The sequence below is a fragment of the Taudactylus pleione genome, unplaced genomic scaffold, assembly GCF_031769625.1.
Source record: "Taudactylus pleione unplaced genomic scaffold, aTauple2 ptg000192l, whole genome shotgun sequence".
NCBI lineage: Eukaryota > Metazoa > Chordata > Amphibia > Anura > Myobatrachidae > Taudactylus > Taudactylus pleione.
The window spans coordinates 2,103,955-2,128,301 of NW_028284594.1; the positions used below are offsets into that span (position 1 = coordinate 2,103,955).

The window sequence follows — 24,347 nt, forward strand, 5'->3', positions numbered from 1 at the left end:
ATTTCCTATAATAATATATGTATATACTGTTATTGTATTGATTCATTATATATTAGTTATTTGATTATATTTTTACATATCATTAATATTATAGAGTCAATTAAAAATAATATATTTTACATACAGTTATTAGTAATCCATTTTTGAGCATGGCACAATACTGTGAATGTTAGTTTTATGCTTTCACTAAACCTTTTGAACACATATATTAGGTTGAATCTAATGCTTAATGCTGTTGTACAAATGGAATATTTATATATTGTTATTTTCTTAACTACATGTTTAGCAAACAAGTAAAGAATAATGAAACAATTTAAAATGACTGATGCGCATGTAATAGATTTAATTAATTGGATAATACATTTTTAGGTAAGGGTTTTTGAAAGAAGAAAGAACAATTGGAAGCTCTCAGACTTTCCACAGTAAAGACATGACATTGATACACACCAACCCGTACCTCCCTGGCTTGCTTCTGTGGATTATACAGCTGTCTAGCTCCTTTGTGCTGGCCAGCGCTACTGAATTGCTGCATCCTTCCAACAGCACTGAAAGTGATCTCATGTTTGGCATCGGGACTCCTAGAAACAGGAGGAAACGCTATATATCTTCCAGAGACATGAGTGCCTTGTTGGACTATCACAACCAGGTGCGGTCCAAAGTGTTTCCTCCAGCTGCTAATATGGAATACATGGTAAGTACAGCAGAGTACAGGCTGGAACACAGCAGATGGACAGTAGTGTGAATATTTACCATCCAGTCTACTTACTTTAAATGTATACTGTCTGTGATGTGCTTTCAGGTTGTCGTTTCCTCCCTTCGTTCCATCACCACCACACACTCACATATAGTTCGCAGTCACTTGCATTTCATTCCAGCACATAATACACACAGATGAGCTTGCCATTGTTTTTCTGTAATGTACTGTATGTGAGCCTAGCAGATTTCCTGTACTACAGAAACTACAAAGACACCACTTATTTCATCAGGGATGCAGATACAGAACCTTTCCGTGCAATCTAGATATTTATTAAACAGTGTAGATGTGTAGGGCAAAATTTACTAAGCGGCGGTTCGACTGCGGTTTCTATTCTATTCTAAACCCTGGCGGTTTGGTGGCGGTTTCTATTCTATTCTAAACCCCGGGGGTTTGGTGGCGGTTTTGCAGCGGTTTCTAAATGACAGCCCTGTTCTATTCTAAAATGTGTTTTGATGGCAGTTTTGCAGCGGTTTTGAACTTAGTAAATCTGCAGATAGCAAAACCGCAGCCAAACCACAGTCAAAACACATTTTAGAATAGAATAGAACAGGGCTATCATTTAGAAACCACTGCAAAACCGCCACCAAACCGCCTGGGTTTAGAATAGAATAGAAACCGCTGTCAAACCACCGCTTAGTAAATTTTGCCCGTAGAATATACGGTAGCATTCCTAGATTTGAATATATCATCAGTATTCCAAAATGTGGTCCAGCACTTGACAGAAGTCTAATAGTAACCAACATGCTAGCCCTATTCTGTTACTGCTTCCCCATTAGAACCCCCCCATTACCCCTCAAAGATGTGTGTGTATTCCATTTCCAACACAGAGCGTGATCCCCTCACTGAAGTGAAAGTATTATCATTATTTTAACACCTTTTAGGTCCCCCGGGGTACCTATTGTTGCCAACATACAGAGCCCCGGAATGAATATAGGGCACTAGGTCTACATGTAAAATGTCGACATTGACAGAATGTCGATATTTCCTGGTGCATTAGGTTTAGGGTTAGGGACAGAATAAGAAAACCACTATGTCGGCCTTATTAGAATGTTCTCTGTCCACATTGTTGGAATGCTTTCTGTCCCTAAACCCTAACAATAGCATTGACATGGTCAATATCATTAATACTGCCACGTGGACATTCTCATGTCAACATTGTGATTGTCTAACATACAGTACTGTGCAAAAGTTTTAGACTGGTGTGGAAAAATTGCTGCAAAGTAAGATTGCTTTCAAAAATACAAGTGTTACTAATTAATTTTTATCAATTAACAAAGTGAATGAACAAAAGAGAAATGTAAATCAAATTAATATTTGGTGTGACCATCCTTTGCCTTCAAAACAGCATCAATTCTTCTAGGTACACTTACACACAGTTTTTGAAGGAACTCGGCAGGGAGGTTGTTCCAAACATCTTGGAGAACTAACCACAGATCTTCCATGGATGTAGGCTTGCTCAAATCCTTCTATCTCTTCATGTAATCCCAGACAGACTCGACGATGTTGAGATCAGGGCTCTGTGGGGGCCATATGATCACTTCCAGGACTCCTTGTTCTTCTTAATGTTGAAGATAGTTCTTAATGACATTGGCTGTATGTTTGGGGTCGTTGTCCTGCTTCAGAATAAATTTGGAGCTAGTCAGACGCCTCCCTGATGGTATTGCATGATGGATAAGTACCTGTCTGTATTTCTCAGCATTGAGGACACCATTAACCCTGACCAAATGCCCAACTCCATCTGCTGAAATGCAGCCCCAAACTTGCATGGAATCTCCACCATACTTTACTGTTGCATGCAGACATTCATTATTGTACCGCTCTCCAGCACTTCAGCAAACAAATTGTCTTCCTTTTTTAGACTCATCAGTCCAGAGCACCTGCTGCCATTTTTCTGCATCCCAGTTTCTATGTTTTTGTGCATAGTTGAGTTGCTTGGCCTTGTTTCCACGTCGAAGGTATGGCTTTTGGCTGCAATTCTTCCATGAAGACTACTTCTGGACAGACTTATCCGAACAGTAGATGGGTGTACCTGGGTCCCACTGGTTTCTGCCAGTTCTGAGCTGATGGCACTGCTGGACATCTTCCGATTTTGAAGGGAAATAAGCATGATGTGTCTTTGATCTGATGCACTAAGTTTCCTTGGCCAGCCATTGAGTCTGCAGTCTACAATGTTGCCCGTTTGTGCTTCTTCTAAAGAGCTTTTACAGCACATTTTGAAACCCCAGTCTGCTTTGAAATCTTTGCCTGGCAGAGACCTTACCTTGCTGATGCAGTATAACTACATTGTGTCTTGTTGCTGGGCGCAGTCTTACCATGGTGTATGACCTGTGACATGAAACAGTCTTTCACAACCTCACCTTTGTAGCAAAGTTTGGCTGTTCCTCAACCAGTTTTAAGCTTCCTACACAGCTGTTTCTATTTCGGTTAATGACTGTGTTTCAACCTACATATGAAAATGATGATCATTTTCACCTGTTTGGTATGATTGGTTAATCATATACCTGACTAATCCTACAAAATCCCTGACTTTGTGCAAGTGTACCTAGAAGAATTGATGCTGTTTGGAAGGCAAAGGGTGGTCACACCAAATATTGACTTGATTTGGATTTCTTTTTTCATTTACTTTGCATTTTGTTAATTGATAAAAATAAACTAATACTTTTATTTTTGAAAGCATTCTTACTTTCCATCATTTTCCCACACCTGCCTAATACTTTTGCACAGTATTGTATATTCTGAATCTGGCACTACACCAGGGATGTCAAACTCGTGGCCATCTAGCTGCTGTGGGACCACATATCCCAAAATGCCCTGCCACAGTTTTAGCATCCCCTAAGAGCAAAACTGTGGCAGTGCATGTTGGGATGTGTAGTTCCACTGCAGCTGGATGGCCCGAGTTTGACACCAATGCAGTACACCTTCCAACATGACATGACTATTGATCATAATGATGCAATTCTTTTGGACTGTAACCTAGAGATGTGTGCAGACCTCCGTGTTTTGGTTTTGGTTCTAAATCATCGTTGTGTTTTGGTTTTGGCAAAATCACCCTCAAGTGTTTTGGTTTGGTTTTGGCTCTGGATTTCTTTAAAAATTGGAGATGGTTTTATCCTATCGGGGTATCTTGGAAAATCTGACAGCTTTGCAGCCCCCATAGAAATCTATGGGAGCCGTGGTCCTTCATGGAACAATCGGGGAATACTTAATCTTTGCTGATGTACTCTGAAAACTGCTGTTTTCAGGGAATATCCCACAAATATAATTTGATAAAGAGGCCCCTTAGTGTTGGGAACTGTGAGAAAATGTTCACAACTCTATTAGGGTAAGAGTATACTGAAAAAGGGATTTCATTGTATGGCTGCAGCACATGTTTAATAGTATTCATTCACCCAGGGGCACCGAGAGGGGGGGAGTGGGTACTATTTACCCGGGCCTGGGCTTCCTGAGGGGCCCGGGTCTGGCACCGCTGCCCCCCCCTCCCTTACAGCAGCCCAGCACACAGCGTATGCTGAGCTGCAGTGGGAGACTGCTCGTGGCTGCTGAGTAGCAGCCACAGCAGTCTCCTATGCCTGTGGGGGGGAGCGATCACACTGATCGCGCCCCCCTGGCTTTGAGCCAGGCTGAGGGGCTTACAGCGTCCCCCTCCCCAGTGCGCGGTGCTGCAGAACTGTGTTTTGGGGTTTTTTTTATCAAGGGGGTGTGGCCACGCCTTTCACAATTAGGCCACAACCCCCTCTTCACCTGGGCCCAGCAGGGCTCTCTACGCCCCTGCATTCACCTTCCCTGAAAAGTTGACTAGGAATACTTAATCATCCAGAATTTTCCCAAGCCTAAAGTGCTGTCCCAAGGGATTGAAGCTACATCTAGCTGCTACTGGCAGTGGTGCCAAGAAAGGAAGGGGGGGACCTAATTAACCAAGCCCAGGTCTGCAGTAGGCCAGCTGCTTAATTTTCCCCAAATATCCGTCTTTGTAGCGTTTTACATTGATTTTTTTTCCAGAGGGTGTGAGGCCGCACCTTACAGCTTTTGGCCATTCCCCCTCAATGCCCGGGCCCTGTGTGTGTCTCAACAGCCCTGGCTACTGAAAATGGACAATTACTAATGAGGGTGTCACCGGAACATTTCCTGAGGCCATTTTGCACGACCATAGAGTTCTTCATGACTGCTAACATCATATGATCTGTCACTGATGCTGCGTCTTTATAGTTTATACGCGGATGCTTGGATTTGCAAAGACACTGGTGGGTGTCTCAATACATATCCCTGCGGGTGCGACATTTGAATACATTCGCACAGCAGCTCATAGCTGCGGTGGCAATGGCATACAGCTCTGAATCAAGTCCTAAGGACCTGATTCAGAGGTGGAAGCTGTTGCGTCCGCTGGTGTGTCTTGTTGCGGAGTTGCGGTGGTTGTAATATAATATATAATAATGCTAGTTTCAGCCTTCCCTTTGTGCACCTGAATGTGCAAGCCCTGAAACCCCCACTTTAAGTGTCTCTGCACGTTGTAACACTGCACTGCTGTGATTCCTGACATGCCACCATCGCATGCACCACGGCCACTTGCACAGCCATGCCCATGACACTCGTATAACATGCCCATGGAATGTATTTTTATGGTGTTCACTACAGGCCGTCTCCCAGTCACCATCCAGGAACGTCCATCACTCTGCCGCCCCATTTCTGATACCGTTTGTCTTGAGCGTAATGGCATCGTTGTACATACACTTTATGTAAAGCATGCGCGGTTTTTCTGGACTTTTCGGTCATGCGCCGTTGCAAATGATTGCTGAACTAAGTGAACATCAGCAGTACGATCGAATTGCCTGCACCTCTGAATCAGGCCCTAAATGAACAATGCTCAGATTATTTTGAAACTGTACCATACTTGCCGACATTCTGATTGCCCCCTCTGGAAGTGGGAAGCCAGGTCGGCACAGCGGGGGGGGAAGTGATGGGGTGTGGCGCGGCAGGCAGAATGCAATGTGGGGGGTGTGCTGGAATGTTCACATAACCATGGCAATGTCCCCCGCTATATAATGCCGTTAATATTAACGGCATTGTAAATCACGGGTGTGTGGCTACAATCAATCGATTCAGCACGAATCTCATCATCGGCCACCCATACATATATGCCTTTCCGGGAGGCCGGGAGCATCACCCAAATTGTGGGGGCCTGCCAGCCGTTCCGGGAGGGTAGGCAAGTATGAACTGTACTATAACTTTAGCTTGCCAAAATTTCTAAAGTATCGTTCTAAAGTGATGTATGAAATCCTCATGCAGACAGGTGAAGCATACATGTCTACCCTCTGGTTTTCACGGGATGCTTCCGATGCTTCCTAGTGAAGTGGGCAGAATGAGGAGAATGTCCGCGCCGAGCACGGGTCTCCGTATAGGGGGCGGGGCCTAGTGACAAGATTCTACGTGAATCACGTCATTTGGACCTGCCCCTATGTAAATTCTAGCCAATCGCGGCAAATATACCGTGATGCAAATCGTCAGGCCTTGCCCCCGTCACCACCCTCCTGCTTCTCTTACCCAATATTATAAGATAGGCAAGCATGAGGTGAAGTATTACACATACATATGTAGAAGTCAACTGCGGGCTTAGGCCCTGATTCAGAGCCGGACGCTCTGACCAGAGCGCTCGCTCTGAATCAGGGCCCACCTCCATTAATATGGAGCGTCCTCCTGGACGCTCGTATAGCTGTGGGTCACCACCCACAGCATATATGAGCGTGCAGGATGATGGTCGCGATGGTCTTGACCATCGCGACCATCGAAACTGCGAGCAAAAGCCTGCGGTTGGGTTTTTCAACCGCAAGGCCAGGAGTTATTTTGGCTCTATCAGAGCCAAAATCACTCCCACTGACATCACTAGTGATGTCAGTGGGGCCGGCTTCAGACGGTAGGCGTTCCCTTGGGAACGCCTACATCTGGCAGGCACCCCCCCGGGCGTGCTGTCAGTCACCATCGACAGCACGCCCCCTTTGATGAGACACTCCGAGCAAAGGAAAGTCCTTCGCTCGTCGGGTCTCGCGCATGCGCATGACGGAGCTCCCTCTGTCGTGCGCATGCGCAGTGGGGACCATCGACCCACTTGCGAGCGGACAGCCGCTCGCGAGTGGGTCTGAATGAGGGCCTTAATTCACAGGTGGACGCAAAGGCCGGTGGTGCTGCATCTTCTTAGGCATCCGATCTATGAAGTTATGCAAATATCCCAGCCACCTTGTTTTGTAAAAAATGCCCCCTGACGACTTCTCATATCCGAAGATGCAGCATCGGAAGAACTTTAGTTGCACTATTGGGCCACTCAGAATGCCCGTCGCAAGTAAAACGCTGGGGCCAGTGACACGGCGTCCGAAGTCACTGGGTGTGACACGCTCCCGAAATGGTTGCAACATGTCCGCATTTTAGTCTCTTTTCCCTGTTACCTTCCCCAAACGGTTGTTGTCTGTCAATCACTACATCCTAATTCACATTCATATTGCAACCAGCGTCGCAAGACCATCGTGGCACATGTGCAGTGCAGCTCGGACGCATATGCAGACCACAAAACATCAGTCATTTGTAACAGAATCTAAACTGCATCCCCCTCTGAATTACGCCCCATATCCATAACCAATTCTTTGCTATTTTTCACTAAAATCTGTTGCAATGATGTCTTGTTTCCTTAGTGATGATGTGGCGACATCTAGTGGTTATTGTGAGTAAAATACAATCATGTAGAAGTGGACACGTTTTACATAAAAAACGCAGATATTAAATGCAGCCAGAAATAAAGAGGTGTGTGCTGAGCTGCTGTGTAACCGTGGAATGTGCTCCAGATTTACATCAGGAGAAAACAGTAACATATGCGCTTGGTTTAATTCAGGGCCGACTTAAGAGAGGAGGGGGCCCGTGTACACTCCCCATGTGGGGCCCCCTCCTCTCTCCCCAGTGACCAGCAGACGACTGACGCGGCTGGCCAGCCATCGGAGCCTTAGTAGACTCTGGGCACTAGACTGTTCTCGGAGTCTACTGCGCATGCGCTGCACACATTGCACCCATTCTAGATACGCCACTGGTTTAAGCCTGGAGTAACAAAAGCGTAAAGATGCAACTTGACAGTGTCAGAATGCTAAAGTCACATTGCTAAATTTGTGCACAATGTAATACTGTAATGCAGTGTCTACACAGTGTTTTTAATAAATGTGAAAGTCGCATTTGTCATGTAAAATATGATAAATACAGACACAAATGCAAAATAAAAATAGAAATTAAATACAAAAGCTGGTATTACTGTTTAAAAATCAAATGTAACTATTCTTAATTATTGTGGTCTAAATTCAGATATCAATTAAGCAATGCGAAAAATTTACTGTAACTTCATAAAATCAACACTATTGATTTATTTATACTAGCTGTTGGCCGCAGCTTCACCCATGATGAAATCGCTTCTGCCAGCATTGTTTTTGTTTGAGGTGTTCTAATTGTATTGCTTTGCATAGGAGTCCTGTCATTGGAGTGGCCCATGTGACCAGCAGCGCTACACAGACTGGTGGCAGCAGTGCCTTCACCCGCCACTCACTCCAATGTCAGTGCGCAGACTACTTTGTAGCCTATCCTATTTAAGTGAACGAGGGTCCATAGCACTTCTTCCCCCACCCCTTACTGGCCACGCTCATTGTGCCAAACCTATCTCTTACATTGATGATGTCAATAAATGTTGTTTTTGTTATTGCTCAGCTTTAACTTGAAGGATTGACATGAAACAAAGTGCAGGTTATTTCCAGGGCTGTTAAGAGCCGACCAGGGCCCCTGTACTGATGGGGGTGTGGCATAATAGCGGGAGGCGTGACCACACCCTCTTAGGAAAATAAACCCTAGTTGCAGAGCCGTGCGCTGGGAAGGGAGGCACTGTGAGCTCCACAGCCCGGCACAAATCCTCTGCTGGAGAGTAGAGTGCAGCTGCTCAGCAGCAGCAGTCTCACTGGTCTCCCACTGCAGCCCATTACACAGTGTGTGCTGAGCTGCTGACAGGTAAGAGGGAGGGAAGGCGGCGTTGAACCCCGCCAGGTATCTCCAACAAGCCCAGGCCCTGGTAATTGGTACCCTCTCCCCCCCTCCCCCTCGGTTAATTCTGATGAAAGAACGACAAATATAGTTCTGAAACGTTGATATATTCTAGAGGAGTTCAGTGCTTCATTTACTAAGTCGTCTATGAGTGCCGACTCTACACTGCAGTATATATTTATTAAAAATGACAATAACATGACTATGTTATTGTCATTTTTAATATATACAGTCAGGTGCATAAATATTGGGACATTGACAGAATTTTCATATTTTGGCCTCTATTCACCACCACAATGGCTTTGAAATGAAACAAACAAGATGTGCTCTAAGTGTAGACTTTCAGATTTAATTTGAGGGTAATTACATCCAAATCAGGTGAACGGTGTAGGAATTACAACGGTTTCTATATGTGCCTCCCACTTTTTAAGGGGCCAAAAGTAATGGGACTATCAACTCAAAAGCTATTTCATGGACAGGTGTGGGCTATTCTCGTCATTTCATTATCAATTAAGCAGGTAAAAGGTCTGGAGTTGATTCTAGGTGTGACATTTGCATTTGGAATCAGTTGCTGTCGACTCTCAATATGAGATCCAAAGAGCTGTCACTATCAGTGAAGCAAGCCATCATTAGGCTGAAAAATCAAAACAAACCCATCAGAGAGAAAACAAAAACACTAGGTGTGGCCAAATCAACTGTTTGGAACATTCTTAAAAAGAAAGAACGCATCGGAGAGCTCAGCAACACCAAAAGACCCGGAAGACCACGGAAAACAACTGTGGTGGATGACAGAAGAATTATTTCCATGGTGAAGAAAAACCCCTTCACAACAGTTGGCCAAATCAAGAACACTCTCCAGGAGGTAGGTGTATATGTGTCAAAGTCAACAATCAAGAGAAGACTTCACAAGAGTGAATATAGAGGGTTCACCACAAGATGTAAACCATTGGTGAGCCTCAAAAACAGGAAGACCAGATTAGAGTTTGCCAAACAACATCTAAAAAAGCCATTACAGTTCTGAAACAACATCCTATGGACAGATGAGACAAAGATCAACTTGTACCACAGTGATGGGAAGAGAATAGTATGGAGAAGGAAAGGAACTGCTCATGATCCAAAACATACCACCTCATCAGTGAAGCATGGTGGTGGTAGTGTCATGGCGTAGGCATGTATGGCTGCCAATGGAACTGGTTCCCTTGTATTTATTGATGATGTGACTGCTGACAAAAGCAGCAGAATTAATTCTGAAGTGTTTCGGGCAATATTATATGCTCATATTCAGTCAAATGCTTCAGAACTCATTGGACGGCGCTTCACAGTGCAGATTGACAATGACCCGAAGCATACTGCAAAAGCAACCAAAGAGTTTTTTAAGGCTAAAAAGTGGAATGTTATGCAATGGGCAAGTAAATTCCCTGACCTGAATCCGATTGAGCATGCATTTCACTTGATGAAGACAAAACTGAAGGGAAAATGCCCCAAGAACAAGCAGGAACTGAAGACATTTGCAGTAGAGGCCTGGCAGAGCATCACCAGGGATGAAACCCAGCGTCTGGTGATGTCTATGTGTTCCAGACTGCAGGCTGTAATTGCCTGCAAAGTATTTGCAACAAAATATTAAAAAGTGAAAGTTAGATTTAGGATTGTTAGTTTGTCCCATTACTTTTGGCACCTTAAAAAGTGGGAGGCATATATAGAAACCGTTGTAATTCCTACACCGTTCACCTGATTTGGATGTAATTACCCTCAAATTAAATCTGAAAGTCTGCAGTTAAAGCACATCTTGTTTGTTTCATATCAAAGCCATTGTGGTGGTGAATAGAGGCCAAAATATGAAAATTCTGTCAATGTCCCAATATTTATGCACCTGACTGTATATATTGCAATGTAGAGTCGGCACTCATAGACGACTTAAATAAATGAAGCACTGAACTCCTCTATTTATCATCACTTAATTTCTACAAAAGCAGGTGAAAATGAAAATTTTCACCTGCAATTGTACAAATTAAGGCCCTGATTCAGAGCCGGACTTTTCTGACCAGAGCGCTCGCTCTGAATCAGGGCCCACCTCCAATAATATGGAGCGTCCTACTGGACGCTCGTATAGCTGTGGGTCACCACCCACAGCATATACGAGCGTGCAGGATGATGGTCGCGATGGTCTTGACCATCGCGACCATCGCCACTGCGAGCAACAGCCTGCGGTTGAGGTTTTCAACCGCAAGGCCAGGAGTGATTTTGGCTCTATCAGAGCCAAAATCACTCCCACTGACATCACTAGTGATGTCAGTGGGGCCGGCTTCAGACGGTAGGCGTTCCCTTGGGAACGCCTCCGTCTGGAAGGCACGCCCCCGGCACGCCCACCAAAGGGGGCGTGCTGTCAGTCAACATCGACAGCACGCCCCCTTTGATGAGACACTCCGAGCGAAGGAAAATCCTTCGCTTGGCGCATCGCGCGCATGTGCACGACGGAGCTCCCTCCGTCGTGCGCATGCGCAGTGCAGACCATCGACCCACTTGCGAGCAGACAGCCGCTCGCGAGTGGGTCTGAATGAGGGCCTAAGTTATCAGGGCACTCATCAAAAGGGTAAAGCAGGAGATATCACAGATTACCTTTCTCTCCTGGAATGGCCCACTGTCCCCATACACTAGTATCACAGATATCTCCTGCTTACCTTTCTCTCCTGGAATGGCCCACTGTCCCCATACACTAGTATCACAGATATCTCCTGTTTACCTTTCTCTCCTGGAATGGCCCACTGTCCCCATACACTAGTATCACAGATATCTCCTGCTTACCTTTCTCTCCCGGAATGGCCCACTGTCCCCATACACTAGTATCACAGATATCTTCCTCTTGCAAAATGGCCCACTGTCCCCATACACTAGTATAGGGACAGAATTCATCAAGCTCCGAAAATACAATATTTTTGGAGCTTGATTGCGGGAGCATTTGCCATCATTTGCCAAGTCACGAAAAGGGATCCTTTCGGATCCCTCTGCCCCTGTCCAGCTCCTTCTGCCGCGGCTGTTGTGCTCATGCGTGACCTGTAGGTCATGCATGCGCACTTGTCTCACTGCTCCGAAAGGAGTTGTAAAGAGATTCACTGCTCGAAAGGAGCAGCGAAAAAACTCATGGTGACAGATGATTTTTGGATCAGCTGTCTCCACACCAAAGCAATGATGAATTGATCCAACGCTCGCGTCGTCGAGGAACATTAAATTATCAGGTTCCATTCGGACCCCAATAATTAAAATGTTGAACAATCACTTACCTTCATAATGAGGCTGTGGACAGTCATGACACTTGGCTTTGTCCCTACGCTCTTCACCTTGACCACTAAGGAGGAGGAGTTGGAGTGTGAGGGTAGGGTGCGGGGTTCAAGGGTGCAACAAGGGGGGGATCGGGTGCTGCAAGGAGGGCAGGGGGGTAGGGCGGGGGGAGGGTGGGGGATTTAGGGTTGCTTCGAAGGGGGGTGGGAGAGTCATGGTGGCATGTGGGGGAGCAGGGGTGCCGCGCGAGAGAAGTTGAACAACATGGGAGAAAGCTGATGCGAGAGGAGAGGAACAGGAAGGAAGCAGGAGGGGTGTGGTGCTGGAGCTGGGTGCAGGGGGATGCAGGTCATGGAGGAGGACCACCGGCCTCTGCGTATCATAGTGTGACTTGGTGTTTGACTTGGAAGGAGGGGGAAGGGTGTCAGTGGGCAGGGCTTCGGCTTGACGGCTGCTGTAACAGCACAGCAGCTATTTCAAAAGTTTTAATAGGTGCTGCTGCCCCATTTTTTCTGGCCCTGATCCTCAGGGCCCGGTATGGGTGTCCCCGCCTGTTGCCAGTCCTGCCTGACAGGCGTATGTGTCCTGGTTTACCTTGGTTGCAATTACATGTGTACTTTTATGTCGGAAACGACCAGCGATGCACGCTCCCTTTGGTCAGTTGCAACACCAATCATCGGCCAAACATACTGTACAACCTGACAATCACATCAGTCCCAGCATGTATGGGAATGATTGATGTGCCTACACTGAATGGCTGAACGTTCAGTGTAGGAACAGCACAGACTGTGAAATGACTGCACGATTACGATATTGTAATCGTGCAGTCGTTTCTTGAACTGCAAGTGGATGTGTGCCTTAAGTGTTTTTGTCTCTTATGTGTGCAAGTGCCATTAGGAAATGTATATTTTATGCAGGACAACATGCATATGAGCAGCTTTTTTAACATTTTGTTCTAATTATGAGCTAATGTTTATGTTAAAATTTTTATATTTTTTATATATTTTTTTTATTTCTAAATAATGTATGTATATATCTTTGGCCTGTTTTGGTTCCTACAATATTATTAACCTCAATAACATTAATTTCCAGTCAATTTAGACCACCTCACAGCTCACAATATTGTCAACCAAAATTGGGCAAAGGCTGACTGGCTAAACTAAGAAACAAAGCAGCGAAACACAAACACACAACAGTTTAAAAGAATATAGCACATCTATGAAACATTGTGACACAGCAGTGGCAGACAGGATGGGATGTTATCTGGAACCCGACGGTCTAAATGCCAACCGCCGGCTTCCAGACTGCTTTATCCTGACTAGGGACAAATGACAGGCGTCTAAATGTAGACGCCTGTAATTTGCCCGACGTCTGGAGACCGGTGCCCGGCATCCAGATCGAGCAGATGCCGGGCGCCACAGCGGACAGCCGCGGGGGGGGAGGCTTAGTTTTAGGGCTCCTGGGGGGACTTAGGGTTAGGCACCACCCCGGGAGGTTAGGGTTAGGCTAGGGGGAGGGAGGGTTAGGGTTAGGCACCCCCGGGGGTAGGTTAGGGTTAGGCACCCCCCCGGGGGACTTAGGGTTAGGCAGCGGGGAAGAGGGGGTTAGGTTTAGGCACTTAGAGTGGGAGTTAGGGTTAGGCACAGGGGGGGAGGTTAGGGTTAGGCACCCCTACAGAGGGTTAGGGTCAGGGGGGTTAGATTAGGTTAGTTGATACCTTTAGGACAATCGGGATTTCCAGCGCTGTCGGGTAGCCACTGTCGGGAATTGAACCGCCGGCCATGCGCCCGCCGGTAATATATATCACACCCGACAGGATGGCAGTTTGATAAACTATACGACCCCATAGAAAAAATGTTTACATTAATCAAATCTAGATCAGACAGAGGCCCGAGGACAGTACAGACAAATGGAGGTGGAGGCAGGTCAAAAAGAATGATCGACTGATTAATTAAAAAAAATAAAATTGAGATGTGGCCTTGCGAGAACTGTTTTGCAGCAACTGAGAAGTGAAAAAGCCATAAAAGAATACAATGTTAATAGCCAAGGATTCCAGATAAAGGTTGCAAGAGAAGATGGCCATAATACACCCCTGCAGTACATTTATGAGGTGCCCTAGAGAGTCTGAGTATGAAAGTAACTAGCTCAGAGGCCCGAGGGCAGTACAGGGAAATGGAGGCGTGGGAGAGGAAAAAGATTGATCGATTGAGTAATTGATTAATGAAATAAAAATTGCTACATTGCATTGTATCTTCTTCTAAATATGACCCATAAATCTTTATATATATATATATATATATATTTATTTTATTTTTATTTATTTTTTTCCTGGAAAAAAATGTGTTGCAAATTAGTAATGTGTTAGAGCAATAAACCACAAAAATGTTTGTCTATGCAAAAATTACCAATGCCCCCAACCATCCCATAATGAAAAGAAAAGCGGTGCAAGATGGAATTGTCCTTAGGCCCTCCCACCCAACCTTTTGTTTTAAATTAAAAAGGACATGTACAATTTAACAAACCAAGCACTCCAATGACAGGGGCTGCCACTGTTGTGGGTGAGGTGCTTGGTTTGTTTCAGCCCCCAAAAAACAAACTACCAATGGGCTTAAGGCAGCTAACAGTGTTGTTAATGACTACTACAGTTGGAAGATGACATCATTATCATCCTCACCCTCATTAGTGTTAATATTATCATCACACAATATTAACTCCCACTGGAATCCACCATCACAGAAGTCTCTGTACTTTAATGTAAATGGCAGAAAAGGTAATCCTCATGATGTTTTTTTTTTGTTTATTTTTATGAACATCATGTTTTCCACATTTTAAGGAAGTAGCCTCCTATGCTGATCACTTACAAGGTTCCCGGCTGTGCTAAACTCTCTCTTCCGAGTACACACTGGAGGGTGAGCAGCTGAAGTTAACCAAAATCAACTTTGTTCAAAGGGCTCCAAATTGCCTTTTTTCCCTCCAAGTATTGAAAGGGACTGTCGACCATGATTATTTGTACATTGTCATTAAAATAATCCTCCACCGTTCTGTTAATGGTTACTGTATAAGTTTGGGGCACATTAAAAGTGGTATATTTGCTAAAGTGAGAGTTTTTAGAAGTGGAGATGTTGCCCATAGCATAGCATAGCATAGCAACATCTCAGATTCTAGCTTTTATCTTTTAGAGGTACTAGCTAAATGTTAAGTACAATCTGATTGGTTGCTATGGGCAACATCTCCACTTCTAAAAACTTTCACTTTAATAAATATACCCCGAAGTGTCAATAATTTTGGGCAATTCTTTTAGGCCTGACCAGATATCAAAATGTTGTTTTACTCTGGTGTTGACTCATCCTCATCACCAGTGGGTCTTTTGGGAAAGGTCAGGTTTTTTTTGCAGCAGCAGTTGCAGGAGAAATTGAAGCAAGAAATGTCATTGTGTCATGTGCCACTTAAGCTGACAACTTGCTCACAAGGAGCTCTTTGCATCTTTTAAGATCTGTGTCAGTTGGAAAGAAAGACATTACGTACTTCTTAAACCTAGCATAAAGCATGGTCACCAAAATGTAAGAATCCAATTTCAAGATGTTGACAACCCTTTGATCCTGGCGAAACAAATAAAGAACTTGATATACAAGTCCAACATACTTAGAGGAATCGCTTCAGTTAATCTCTTCCTTCAGTTTCCTTAGCTGCTTTCCAGTAGTTTAATTAAGGGAATCACCTGACTCAGGCTGGCAGTGTCTGAACACACTTCATAGTTTACTACTTCAAATGGTTTTAGTAGCTTGCATAACATGGAAAGTATTCTCCACTGTGTTGGACTAAGGTACATTCCCCCTCCTCTCCCTATGTCATAGCTTGTTGTGTAGATTGGATGGTTTGTTGTTGTTCCTCCCTTCACTGAGGCATGTAAATGGTGAAATTTCACCTGGTTACTACCTATTGCTTTAGTTGGTGTCATGGTAAATTGAACTGTTCTTGCAGCCGCTACAATCTTCTGCATGCGGTTGCTGAATGACGAAAATGTCCAAAAATGTATCGGACCACAGACAGCAACTCCTCCACACACATGGTATTTTTTAAAAAGTTCTAGACCACCAAGTTTATCATGTGTGGAAACATGGGACATGTTCAAATTTACCCAGCTGTAATGCTCCCACAATATTACTTGCATTTTTAGAAATTACAAATCCTGAGTCTTAGCAGGGTCAGTAATTTTGCTATAACATCCCTGAGTTTTTCTTGCATGTTGACACCAGTATGCCAATGATAAAGAGAGTAGCCTGCCTGGAAATGAGCTGGTGTTGTGTGTAAGACGATGCTGCTGAAGGCGATACACACACCCAGTGTAATCTTTAGTTTGCCCAGTACCGCTTGTCCACATATCTGTGGTTAGGTGGATTGTGGGTACAATGGCATTTTGTAGGCCAAGAATGTTTTTTTGTAACCTCCTGGTACAGGCAAGGAATTACTGTTATGATTAAATGGAATATAGATGGAATTTGGTAGCAGGGATACATGACCCCAATTAACTGTCTAAAACCAGATGCATTAATGGCGGATATTTGGATGCATTTCTAATACTAGCATAGTGCAGATGCTGGGATCTAGCTGAGAGCTAGCTGATGCTGGACTGCTCGTTATTATTCATCAGATTTTTCAGATTTTCCCAAGTATTTTGCATGAACTCACTGCAAATTACGTAACTGGTCTTTTTTTGGTCTATTGCCCAGGCATGACAATGGCCTTCTTTTTATCACGGGCGAGAACTGCTGTCACTGGTAGCTGACTTACACAAACATTATCCTCATAATCAACATTCTCTTTTACATCAGATACACAAATATCCCACTCATCCATGTCACCATCTTTAATTTTGCTGCTCAACCCAAAATATGAGGAGGGTGCAGGTGGAAGGAGGCATCTTTAAGTGTACAGTATCAGAAATGTCAGACTCACACACAGTACTCATGGACACCCTTAGGGGCATATTTAATTAGGTGCAAGAATAGCAAAAATCCTGCACATGCTGGGTTTTTGGTTTTTCCTGTAGGTGCAGAATTTTTGCCCCCCCCCCAGGTATAGCCATTACAGAACACCGCTTATATAATATATTTAATGATTTTTCACTTGTGGCTCCCTCCCCATTTCTTTATATAGTATATTTAATGATTTTATCACTTGTGCCCCCTAACCACTCCCCTCCCCTTATATAATATATTTAATGATATTGTTGCATGTGTTCACCACCAAACTACTCCCCAGCCAAAATTTTAATATAAATAAATAATATAGTTAATGATTTTTCACTTACTTACAATGCCATTCATTTCTTTTTCATTTGTCAGCTCTGGCTTGAGAGGGATGGGCTAATCGTGTTTCTTTTTGTAGCTCCTGCAGACAAAAGAATTGTTTGGGAAGGCAATAGCAACAAGTTCTGGGCTGTGGCAGGAAACGGATGTGCTGCCCCCATAGCATCTCGCCCTGGGCGATGGCACAGGCCATGTGGCCATTGCTACATCCCTAAATGGATTAAGAACTTATTGCAGTTCTTGCAGCAATGGAAATAAAATAAGCAATGAAAGGTGATGCAAACAATTCCTCTAGAACAAGGGGTTATAATCAAAAAAAGTTGAAACACCTGTGTAATTGTTTGCACCAACTTTCAAGTAATAAAATAGTGTTGGAACAGACTGTAATTACACTCTCTGAAGCACTACTTGGATAATATTGCACTACAGGAAGTAGTATATTGCTATTATAATGGAATGTAAATGGAAATTAACAAAGGAGGAGAGACATACTATAACAACCCTTAAAAGCAAAGGTGCAGTGAGTACAGATTTCTACGCCATCAAAAGCAACTTGGAAACTGAAGGAAACTCTAACAGGAAGAGGACTGGCAAACACTAAGCCACAACAGAATCAGAAGACAGATTACTGAGAGTCAACATCTTGTGTGATAGGCGGCTCACAGGAGAACAGCTTCATGCACATCTTAACACTGGTCGAAGTAAGCAAGTCTCATTTTTAACTATGAAGAGAAGACTTCCAGCTGCAAGTTTGACAGGTTGAGTGGCAATAAGAAAGTCATTACTAAGATGGCAACATAAGAAAAAGAGGCTTACCTGGCCATGAAGCACCGCTAGAGGACTACTGAAGACTGAAAGAAGGCTTATGGAATTAAGAATCAAAATGTTAAATCTTTGTTTCCTCAGCGTGTGACACCACCTTTCAAACATGGAGTTGGAAGCATAGTGGCCTGGGGCTGTTTTGCTTGATCCTGAGTCAGAGACTTTTTCAAGTAGACTGCCAACTTCAAGCAAAAGGGCTGTCACGGCATTTTGCAACATCATGCAATTCCTTCTGGTCTACTTCTATTGTAGTTGGTTAATGGTTCAATCTTCAGCAAAGTAGTGACCAAAACATACCTCCAGGCTATGTCAGAGCTACCTTTCGAGGTAAAGCACAATATGGTAGGCTTCAAATCATGGACTGGCTGGTCTCCATCTCTCGTTTGGGATGAACCGGACAGAAGGGAGAAAGCAAAGCGAGCTTCAAGTGCAACACAATTGTGGGAACTTCTTCAATAGTGTATTTTTTTTAATTGTAGAAAGAATGAGAGAATCGTGTGATATTTGCAATGTTTGGCTACTTTGAGTAAAAATTTTGATCAAAATGTGTAAAACATAATGAGTTTATGATTTATTTATTTATTTTATCTCCAACTGTTTTTGTTCCATAAGCTAATTCACATTGAAAACTATACTGCACACATTTCAATAAAAACTGGAAAAATGGAAGAATTCTAAAACTTATATAAGTGCCAGAGCTGAGAAGTCTGGTGTAATGTATTCATATACATTGCCGAAGTTTAATTAATGGAAATTCTAATTTCTCTGTTTCGTGAAGGTATGGGATGAACGGTTAGCCAGATCTGCAGAATCCTGGGCCAACCAGTGCAAATGGGACCATGGACCTAACAAGCTTTTGCGTCATGTGGGTCAAAATCTCTCCATCCATTCTGGAAGGTAATTCATTCCTTTTTGTCACAAACAAAATAATGTATGAAAATTTCAGTATTATTATTATTGCTATTACTAGCGTTTTTCCGCAGCTTCGCTCACATGGATGTCTGTTATTGCTCAGCGGAACTAATTTTACAAAGGCAGTAGTGGCATCTAATGTTGTGATGTATATTTTATATTGTAGATATTGATCACAAAATATCTTTGCAAACAATAGTTGCAGTTTTTCATTCAGGGATTAACACAAAAAGATGATTGGGTCTACTAACTCGTAAGCAAGCCACTTAACCTACAGTAACACTTAAAGATTGCAAGTAACATTAGAAGTGACTCTATGATATGTAGTATTTGTCTGGAGCACCATCTACTGGATTGACATGTATTCTGCAACTTCATGAGTCAAGATAAATTGTCTGATTAGTGCCTAATATATAGTTGGATTATAGATCTTGAGATATATATGTATATATATATATGTATTTATATATGCATAAATATATAACTGTCTGCTTTTGGGGTGTGCAATATATGTATATATATATATATATATATATACAGTATATATATATATATATATATATATAATCTCCACAAGGCGGCACTCCATAGTAAAAAAAAAGACTCAAGTCACTTTAGATCATTATGCAACGTTTCAGCGCTTAAATGCACCCTTTTGTCAAGCCGGCACTTGAGTCTTTTTTTACTACGGAGTGCCGCCTTGTGGAGATTATTTACAGACTACATCGGTCGCGAGGTTTACTGTGGAGGGCACCCGGCTGATTTATGCTGCTACCTCATGAGCGCCGGATCATGGATGTTTATATATATATATATATATATATATAATGTATATTTACCAGACGGGCAGCACTCCACGGACTTGACAGTCTATTTTTAGTAGTAAATTGCAACATTTCAAATGTATTTCAATCTTTCGTCAAAGATGGAAATAAATCTGAAATGTTGCACTTTACTACTAAATATTGACTGTTAAGTCTGTGGAGTGCTGCCCGTCTGGTAAATACATGTGTTTACAGTATGCTCTTGCCTGCTGTCTCTGGGCTAGTACCTCGGCTGTTGGATTAAAACTAATTTGGGTGCACACAGTGCTGGGAGTACTTTTTTCTTTATTTTTTTTAAGTATAGCTTGAGTTTTGTGGTAAGTCTTTGAGTGCTACCACTTTTCCCACTAGAAGACTTTATATAATGTTGTCATAGTGAATGGGAATGCTCCCATCCTGTCACACGGGAGTGATTCATAATTGCCTATATTTGAAAAGTAGTTTCAGGGAGATTACACTTGGTAGTAGAACGCTCCCGATGAGGGCGTGTCTAGCTCCACCTATGGGCGTATCTATGCTTAAATGCTTTTTATATAACATTAGTAAAAATATATTGTGGAAAATGTTGCAAGTTTTGATACTAACATTGCTGCCTGCAATACTTGATTTTTTTTTGCAACTAGTCACTGTGATATTTACCTTCTCACTCAGCAGAATATACATGATAAATGTGATACACATGCAATAAATTTTAAATGCAGTTTGACCTTGTGTGAATTGAATCCTATGCATATATTTATTGCCGCGTTGAGTGAGAATACGTTGCTAAGTATGTTGTTTGGTGCAGTAGATGTTAGTTCATTGTGAACAGTGGACTGCCTGCAACTTGTGTGCCCTACCTATACTTTTTGGCTGTGCTGTTTTCCATACCTTTATAGTATCCTCCAAATCATAAACACCACTTACTCCAAATGTGATCTCTAATACTACTGTAGATGATACTTATCTGTCATGTGAGCTACTTGGAGGATTTATGTTTGGGATCCTGATAGTATTATTTACAAATCTTCAAACGGGCTCTCAAAACACACTTTTTTTTATCAAAGCCATCCATCTCTCATCCAAACCCTCTGTCCCATGTTCACTGTCTACCCCATCTTTGTCACCCCTGTCTGTCTGCCCCATCCCTTAGAATGTAAGCTCTTACACGCAGGCCCCTCTCTACCTATGCGCTTTTCATTCCCTTATACTATTTTCTACTCAATACTCCTTACAACAGCACCTAACCCTTGACTTCTGCCACCCTGCTACTTATTTGAGTGACAAGACCACTGTTGCAGCAATGTTTATATGCTTTGTACTTCTGCTCTACTGTTTATGTACTTTAAGTAGGCGCTGCGGAACCCTTGTGGTGCCATATAAATAAAGAATAATAATAATATTTAAACAGGCTGCTTTTAGTCCACCACAAATCGCTGTATGAAACCAGGTACATAAAATATACTTAGCTTTACTGTAGATCATGCTTAGCAAGGTAGCCATTATTTTATGTTCTATTTTAGATATATTGTACATTGGTCAACTACTTAAGAAATTACAGACTGATTTTAATGATCATCTCTTGGTAAAAAAAAATGGATTTTAAAACTTTTTGTTATATTGTCTTTTATGTGTTTTTGACCAAAGATTACTAATAAAAATTCTTACCTTCAGTCACAGCTCACACTAGCAGCAGAAGACTGAGTTAAGAAGACTGCTGTCACACAGGGGTCATGCAGGCTGTGTTCTCTCCTGCTGGGGGACCAACAAGGGGGTGCTGAGCATCGACAGCAGTCATAGTGACTGCAACAAATAACTGTCCTTGCCCAGAAACTCCTCGGCGGTCCTCCAGGGAAGTCTATTTACAATCTGGGGCAGAGAGAGACTTCACATTGAACCGGAAATCTCCCGCAAGTTGCAGGATGGTAGACAATTATAGAGTGATTATGTTAAGGAATTGTTGTTTGCAGTGTCATCAGGTCTTAATCACTAGAATGTGATAAGAAATGAGTACTCCCCATTTGCTTAAATGTGTCAGCATTGAAGCAAAATGAGTGCTAAGACCATAAGCAGTTAGAAAAGTGATAGCATGCAAAGTCCCCATTTAACCCTAACAATGAGCTTCAGGGGATAAAAAAAACACTCCAAACCAGTTACTGATTATGAACAGCTTCCCAGAGCAATGATTAGGGCTAACTTCCCTCTTACAACTTTTTTACAGTGACCTTGCCATAAAATCATGAAAGAGGAAGTGCTTAGATAAGCTGTATAAAACACCTGACAATCACTCCTAGATTCCTCTGCTGTCTCATCATGAGATATATAAAATGGAGAAATTGTTTAGGCATTAAAAATGTTGGAGGTATTTTATGTAATATTTTGCATAATATTGTAGTTAGTATCTTTTAAATTGCAGTACTAATTTATGAAGTCCCTGCTACCTATTTTAAAGTGTGATAATGAAAATAATAGAGTATTAGATAATGGACTTAGGTATACTCCTAGTAGCGCTCCTTCTTTGAGGAATACTATGGGCCTGATGCACAGTGAGTACTACACCACTTTGCATAGCATAAACCATCTGATTTTGTTCGGCACCCATTCAGATTTGATTCTTAAAGTTACACATGCGTGTGTCTAGATTGATGGGATGGGTTGGGACAAGGGTGTTCTAAAATAGACTGAGTATGGAAAGGGTGTGCTCATTCAATTGTCAACACATGCAGGCTCAGCCAAATAGACCTATGTGTCTGAGAAATCTGTATTATTTGGAGACAGTGAGGGGCATTTGCAATTTGCGGGTAATGATGATGGCCATCAACGCTAGCAAATCGGTTGCGGTTGGCTGCTTGTAAATGCACTGCTGACTCCGATTGGTGAATTCGTCACTCTGGCATATATTATGTTTTGTGTTCATGTTTGTGCAAAACTTTTTGCAAGTGAAGGGAGGTTGTTTTCCATGTTATGATAATAAATCATGAAAGTAAAATAAATGGTTAAAACCATTGGAGCAAGTGGGAAATGAGTATACAGTATGTGATGTATGCTTGGCAAGCAACTTAGGATAGTTGCCACTTATGGTCTTTTTTAATTAATGCACATTACTCCTGCATCAGCCCCCTTTGTCTCCAAGTTTAGTTTCTCAGTTGCGGTCACCCGAGAGAGAAGTTATATGTATATGCCAAAAAGGATCTAGTTTCAAGCCAGCTGTAAACAAAGCAGCAGTTAATATCTAAAATTGTATTCCTTGCTCCAGGGGTATTACCTGTCTGGGATGTGACAGCCAGTATGTTGGTATGACTGTACCAGTTGAGTTTTATATGCAAAGTTAAATCTCTCCCTAGAGGAAGAGCTAGAGGAACTGATTCAGATATGGGAGCAAAGCAGAAGCAGCAGTGACTTTGTATCTAGACCAAACCATGTTGCAATTATTTTTTCATTTAGGGTAAATTCTCGCTGCTTTCCACAAAAGCTACAAATTCCCCCAAACTTTCCAGCATTTTGGCAACTGTCCCATTGTCCCACCCGTGGGCAGGGACTGGCTGGCAACTTTCAGCCTGGGGGGCAGACACAAACAAAAGGCAGCTTTTCTACCAGTGCGTGCAACAGAGAAATGGGTGTAATAAAAAATGTCGTAGGTGTGGTTTGCCTAATGTGCGTGTGGTTTAAATAGCTATTGCAATACATCACCTACCAGCCCGGGATCAGTATGATTTTCTAATCCCGACAGCGGAAGCCCGGCAGGGGTGAATTTTCCGACTGCTAATTAAGGTAAGTATCACTAATCTAATTCCCTACCCTAACCCTCCTTTAGGGGTGCCTAACCCCCCTCTTAGTGCCTAAACCTAACCCCCCCTTCCCGCAGCCTAACCCTAAGTCTCTCTGGGGGGGGTGCCTAACCCTAACCTCCCCCCCGGGCTGCCTAACCCTAAGCCTCCCTTCCCCTAGCCTAGCCCTAACTTCCCGGGGGGGTGCCTAACCCTAAGTCCCCCCGGGAGCCCCTAACCTAACCTTCCCCCCACCCCGCGGCTGTCCGTGCCCAGCAACCGACTTACCTTCGATAGGTATGCCGAATGTCGGGCTCCCGGGGTAGGTCTAAAGACAGGCGTCAGGATTTCGACACCTGTCATTTGAACCTTGCCAGGATTAGACAGTCGGGATGCCGACGGTCAGCATTTAGACCGTCGGCATTCCGACTGCATCCCACTAGCCCCATCTCACCAATGCTGAGACTATTCTAGTGACCGATAAACAATACACGAACCATTCTAATTACTGATATACAATGCAGGGGCCGTTCCAATCCATATGCAAAAAAACTAATATTACTGAATGTACATTATTTTTATTTTCACCTATATGCATTATGCAAATGTCTCAGTCACAGGAGTTTGTACTGAGACGCCCACTAGC

At 43.1% G+C, this 24,347-nt stretch overlaps 1 protein-coding gene across 1 annotated transcript in view; it reads left to right on the top strand.

Annotated features, from left to right (window-relative positions):
• The first annotated feature begins 430 nt into the window (after positions 1-430).
• R3HDML (R3H domain containing like) overlaps positions 431-24,347 on the top strand; it is an 84,654-nt gene continuing 60,737 nt past the window's right edge. The window contains exons 1-2 of the mRNA XM_088476750.1: positions 431-691; positions 18,998-19,116. Of these exons, the coding sequence (XP_088332876.1) occupies positions 431-691; positions 18,998-19,116 (380 nt within the window). The remainder of the gene's footprint in view (positions 692-18,997; positions 19,117-24,347) is intronic.